Genomic DNA, 6,414 nt, shown 5'->3' on the forward strand with positions numbered 1-6,414 from the left:
CAAATCAAAGGCCACAGTATTAAAAACATCTTTACAACATCAAAACATTTTTGACTATAGATTGCACAAAAACAGCCTAGTAACATCGTTACAGTACACGGATTGAAGGCAGAACCTTTTCACAGTTCTGCGTCAAGACTGCTAGATCTGCCGAATGCAGCATTCATTCCACTCTACATAACAGAAAAATTACATGATTGCATGCATTGTATAAAAAGAAAAAAAAAACTTAATTCTGAAGTACAGTACAAACATGTTTCAGTAAGTTCCTTTGGTGCCAAATATTGAACCAATTAGACAAAAATATCTTTAAACACTGATACTGCTAGGTATAAAACCTATTGAAATAAAATCTAGATAAAACTATTAGAGAAAAAAATGGGATTCTTTGTCAGTCAGCTGTGGCTGTGGAAATGTGAAGCTCAAAAAAAATCTCCAGCATTTCATCCAGTCACAGCAGGAATGGGAATTGTTCAGTTATGGAGAAGTGCAGCGGTCTCTTCATCTCCATCTGCAGAATCCCGAGGAGATTTGCTGTACATCATGAACTGCACGGATATCTATAGAAAAGCGTTAAAGCAAAAAGCCGAAATAATTCACAATAATCCACAAGTAATCCACACCACTCTAGTCCATCAGTTAATATCTTTTGAACCGAAGAGCCATGTGTTTGTACAAAAACAAATCCATCACCAAGACATTTTGAACCACTGTTTCTAGCTATAATGCGAGTCCTCAATCCATAATATTGATTCTCCGGTGAAAAAGTAGTCTCACCTGAATCAAGAGAGAAATATGCACAGATCAAGCACGGTTTACAAGAAAAACAGTCCAATACAGTTATAAACAAACATTTTGGTGTGAGAAGACAACAGGAGATGGACTTTTTCATTGGAGGAAGAGTTATGGATTTTGGACTCATATTCTGGCCAGAAGAAAGAGTTTAAGCTTAAAATATCTTGATAGATTTGTTTCTTACAATACATGCAGCTTTTCACTTAAGACATTAATTAAAGGACTGGAGTGGTGTGGATTACTGTGATGTTTTTATCAGCTGTTTGGACTGTCATTCTGACGGCACCCATTCACTGCAGGTGAGAAAGTGATGCTACATTTCTTCAAATCTATTCCAATAAATAAACACCCTCATGCCATTCAAGATGTAGAACAGATTGAGTACATTTCCAGCAAATTTTCACTACTGAGAGAACAATTCATTTAAGATTTTTTGAATAGTGACATCATTTCAATGACATAAATCTTCTATTAATCCATTTCCATTATTCCCAAAGTTGATTCTCATTACTGACTTACAATAATTTTAATCAGCATAAATTAAAGATAGTACAATCAAGAGTGGATTTTGGCCCTGCAAGGCCCCTTTTGTGAGATCTAATGTCCAAACAATGAAAAATACTGTTGCAATTATTAGAAATAAAGTTGCAAACACAACAATGAACAATATTGCAAACACACAAGTTGCAAACACACAATGTACCATAACTTGTGACAACTTCTAAAATCAGAAGTTTTTAAGACACTGAGGCGATTTAAATAAAAAAAGTAAAGTAAAAACAAGTTACCGTCAAGAAATTGTTATAATATAAATTATCTTAATAACCCTAAAAAATAGGTTCTTATTATTAAAACATGTAGCTTATTAATATAAAAATGCATTTATTAATGTAAATAAATTAATATGACTTTTGATTTTGGGATGACATATTACCTGAACATGTTCTGGAGAGATTTTGTGAAATTTATCAACACATACATGCAGTGAGACTTACATTAGTGTACATCTGTGGCAGTCTGGAGCATAAATACAGTACTGAAGATATAGAGCCAATGACAAAGCCTATAATCTCCTTTGTATCAAAGGGCTGAAAAACATAAAAACAATCGAGTCTCTAATCAATGCTGAAATCACATAAAAGAATGAAGTGCATCTCAACTCAATGATAAAAGTAATTCTACTCACCTGCACCGAACCGCTGCCCCCCTCCACGGCCAGCAGCGCCCGACCCTTGAACCCCACAGGCATCTGTTCCTCTAGGGCTGAGCGAGGGAGGCTAAGGAGGGAAGATGACATTCCCAGAAGACATAGCACGCTAACCGCATTCAGCAGTGCACTGTTACTGGCTGCAGAGGAGAAAGACAGTTCTATGAATTAGCGTTTCAGGCATCAGCACATTCTTATAACAGACTGTGAAAGCTGAAGGTCAGAGAGGAATACACAGTAATGTAGGGAGAGACGGGACACTGTGAGAGCCATTCTTGAACAGTCTTATCACTGTTACTATAACTAAACTTTTCAAGAATTAAAATAAAGTACTAAAATTAAATTGATAGATTTAAAACTAAAACTGATATGAATATCATTTAAGGCTATATAGAAATATAAAACAAAACTAAAACCTAAACTTTAAAAAATGAAATACAAAATATAAATGTATACTATAATAGTGTATAAATAAATGATTTATATACTGTTAAGAGTATTTATTCATATTTTGTATTTAATTTGAGTATTAATTAAAACAATATACTATAATGAATACTATAATAAAATATAAACAATACTAAAATTAAAAGCTTTTTAAAATATTAGTAAATATAGTAATATAGAATACTAACCACTGTATATATGTTTGTGTGCGTGTATCTACTGTGCACATTTAATGCAACATAGTTGGCCTCAAAAAAATTTTTTTTTAAAAATGCAGGTGTGCCAGGAAAATTATTCCTTGGAGACAAAAATAGACGAATGCAAGATATGTCTTAAAGGGGTCATATGATGTTGCTAAAAAGAACATTATTTTGTGTATTTGGTGTAATGAAATGTGTTTATGTGGTTTAAGGTTAAAAAAAACACATTATTTTCCACATACTGTACATTATTGTTTCTCCTCTATGCCCCGCCTTTCTGAAACGTGTAGATTTTTACAAAGCTCATCGTTCTGAAAAGCGAGGCGTGGTCTGATTGGCCAGCTATCCAGTGCATTGTGATTGGCTGAATACCTCAAGCGTGTGACGGAAATGTTACACCCCTGAAAGGAGTGAAATTATTTCCTTATAAAATAAATTATTCGTGAAGCCAAACCCTCTCGCAATGCAAATGCCATACCACAAAACACTGGGCTTTGATCTCCTCGTAAAGCCAAACTCCAGGCATGATGAAGTGGATATCGTCCTCTTTTGGAAGACCAAACAAAGTAGTTTCGCTTTCACAACGAAACACACAGCGCCTTCACGACATGGCAGCAGCAGCAATACTACAGCGAGAATAAAAGTTACACCTTCTTTCTTTGCATGAACATTTGTGCAGCGTTATGCAAATCTTCCCACATCGTGACGTAGATATGTGGGGGCGTGTTAGAACGAGCCGTTTTAGGTAGGCGTGGTTGACTCTTAACTTTTATAAAGAATATCTCTTTGGATTTGAGACTTTAGTCTTTGCAACTTTACAGATCCAAGATACCAAGAGCTTGTAACACTCCAAAGAGAAAGGAAAAATTTTAATTGCATCATATGACCCCTTTAAGAGCAACCAATTACATAGATCCTATCCTTATGACACATTTAAGTCACTAGTGAAGTATAATTTCCAACTCACCTCTCGATGACTTATTCTTTAGCTTATAGTAAAAGTACATTGACAGCATTAACAGGTCTGCCAGGACGTAGTACACTGCAGTGTATTTCTAAAGGAGAAACGAGAGTGATGAATATAAAATAATAATAATAAAATCAGGCCTCAGTTCAAACTACAGCAAAACTAAGATCATTTAATTAAAAAAAAAAAAGATCAATTAGGGTTCATTTTCATTAATTGAGCAGATATTTTATCTAAAGTGATAAATAAAGAATGTGACAATTGTTCCTTACCTGTAGTGGAAGTTGATCAGCCAAGAACGATCCAATAAGATTGCACGAGTCACCGGCCAGCCAAAATAACAGGAACCAAATCGATAGTGCGCTGTCCATATTTCCTGTCTTGCAGGAACTGTAGTACTGCCTACAGTAACAGTCAGTATGAGCTCATCATTTCTCATCATGTGCAAAATGTGTCACTCTACACATTTAAATTACAGTTCAAAAGTTTGGGTGCCAGTAATGTTTTTTAAAATGTTTTAAAATTAGCCTCTAATGCTCACCAAGGCTGCATTTATTTGATCCAAAACACAGCAAAAATAAAAAATTATGCAAAATATTATTAGATTTTAAAATGAGTGTTACATGTGATTTTATATTTATTATATATATATTCATATTTTAATTTATTTCTGTGATGCAAAGAGTCTTCTGAGATGAAAAGTCTTCAGTGTCACATGATCCTTCAGAAATCATTCTAATATACTATTAAAGGGGTCATATGATGCTTTTTTAAAGATCATTATTTTGTGTTTTTGGTGTAACAGAATATGTTGACATGCTTTAATGTTCAAAAAACACATTATTTTTCAAATACTGTACATTATTGTAGGTTCTCTATGCCCCGCCTCTCTCAAACGCTTAGTTTTCTACAAAGTCCCTCCTTCCGACAAGCGCAGTCTGCTCTGATTGGCCAGCTGACCCAGTGCATTGTGATTGGCCGAACACCGCAAGCACTCGTAAGTACTTGTAAGTAATCTTAAAGATTCCTAAATCAATCTACTTTCGGAAGGCCAAATAAAGTGCTTTTGCTTTCGCCTAGAAACACACAGCGTCTCCCTGACATGCTTCTTCAACACTAACTGTGTTACTGAAACTACGCCTTCTTTCTTTGCGTGCACATTTGGGCGCATTATGCAAATATTTCCACATAGTGAGGTAGATATGTGGGGGCGTGTTAGAACGAGCCGTTTTAGGGGGGCGAGGCAGAGTCTTAAATTTGATAAAGAATATCTCTTTGGTTTTGAGACTTCAGTCTTTGCAACTTCAGGGATCTTATCTATGCACAATCAGCTTGTAACACTCCAAAGAGAAAGGAAAACTTGAAATCGCATCATATGACCCCTTTAACTAATAACATTTCTTAATGTTGAAAACATTTGTACGGTTTAATATTTTTGTGTAAACCGAGATGCATTTTTCAGGATTCTTTATTGAACATAAAGTTCAAAAGAACATCGTTTATTTCAAATAGATTTTTTTTAAACATCATTCATGTTTTTACTGTCTCTTTTGGTCATTTTAATGCATCATTGCTGAATAAAAGTATTACTTTCGTTAAAAAAAATCTTGAATGTTTATAAGAAATGTTAAAAATGATTGCTGTGCCTGAATACATTTTATATCATGACAAAACTAAGCCATACACAGTGCAACAGCACAACAGTAGGCCTACTTACGGCAGTGAAGACACCATGAAGCAAACTATCGACAGCAGTCCGAGAACAACACTGGCGATGTCTCTGCCATCCTGGGCACATTCACCCAGTCCATACCAGATCCACTCGATCCCGTGCGGGCAGAGAGAGCTGAGGTTCCCACCACCGCCGAGCACAAGCCCATCCGACATCACTGGAAAAACAGCAGCGAGGAACCATCAGGAATGACACTGACATAGCGTTCTCACGCAAACAGCCCAGGTGGAATTCTTAGGAAAACAGAGGTGTTATGGTTCCTGGTGATTAACGTCAGTCCAAACAAAGTGCAGTGATGTTTAGAGACTTACGGAACCAAAAGACATTACAAATACATACGATTAGCACATTACCTGTGATGTAGCTCTTCAGCTGCTGAGGTAGAAAAGGAGCGGAATGTCGCTCTTAGTCCGCAGTTACCTCGAGAGGAAAACAAACAAGTCGTCAAAATAACGAGGTCTTCGTTGAGCGCCGTGGTTGGATAGTTGAGGCGCGACGTCATCCTCGGTCAAGAAACCGGAAGCCTCGCTAGTGACTCATTTTGCGAATCGGTTCCTTCGAACAGTTCATTTAAGAGATCCGGTACACACACAAAAAAGGAACGTTTTCGGCTTTTTTTTTTTTTTTTGCTTTCTGACAAATACATACGATTAGCACATTACCTGTGATGTAGCTCTTCAGCTGCTGAGGTAGAAAAGGAGCGGAATGTCGCTCTTAGTCCGCAGTTACCTCGAGAGGAAAACAAACAAGTCGTCAAAATAACGAGGTCTTCGTTGAGCGCCGTGGTTGGATAGTTGAGGCGCGACGTAATCCTCTGTCAAGAAACCGGAAGCCTCGCTAGTGACTCATTTTGCGAATCGGTTCCTTCGAACAGTTCATTTAAGAGATCCGGTACACACACAAAAAAGGAACGTTTTCGGCTTTTTTTTTTTTTTGGCGTCATGACGTAAATGCGTCATGTGGTCCTTGAAATGTTACATGCTCTAAAATCTCCACAAACTTTTGAAGTTCTATTAATACAAGACGTAATTGCATGTGTCCCAGACAGATCCAGCATGAAATCAGC

At 36.6% G+C, this 6,414-nt stretch overlaps 1 protein-coding gene across 5 annotated transcripts in view; it reads right to left on the bottom strand.

Moving 5' to 3' along the window:
* slc66a1 (solute carrier family 66 member 1) overlaps positions 1 to 6,159 on the bottom strand; it is a 6,902-nt gene extending 743 nt beyond the window's left edge. The window contains exons 1-6 of one of the 5 annotated variants that reach the window (XM_016290407.1): positions 6,011 to 6,159; positions 5,334 to 5,505; positions 3,889 to 4,018; positions 3,617 to 3,704; positions 1,982 to 2,142; positions 1,791 to 1,883 (exon numbers count right to left, since the gene is read on the bottom strand). In XM_016290407.1, coding sequence (XP_016145893.1) covers positions 1,791 to 1,883; positions 1,982 to 2,142; positions 3,617 to 3,704; positions 3,889 to 4,018; positions 5,334 to 5,503 — 642 coding nt within the window. In that variant the 5' untranslated portion in view covers positions 5,504 to 5,505; positions 6,011 to 6,159. Of the gene's footprint in view, positions 1 to 1,790; positions 1,884 to 1,981; positions 2,143 to 3,616; positions 3,705 to 3,888; positions 4,019 to 5,333; positions 5,609 to 5,701; positions 5,925 to 6,010 lie in introns of those variants that run through there. The other 4 variants (XM_016290409.1, XM_016290406.1, XM_016290411.1 and 1 more) reach the window with 4 other exon arrangements.
* Between the last annotated feature and the right edge of the window lie 255 nt (positions 6,160 to 6,414).

The sequence above is a fragment of the Sinocyclocheilus grahami genome, unplaced genomic scaffold (assembly GCF_001515645.1).
Source record: "Sinocyclocheilus grahami isolate Dianchi unplaced genomic scaffold, SAMN03320097.WGS_v1.1 scaffold259.1, whole genome shotgun sequence".
NCBI classification, from domain to species: Eukaryota; Metazoa; Chordata; class Actinopteri; order Cypriniformes; family Cyprinidae; genus Sinocyclocheilus; species Sinocyclocheilus grahami.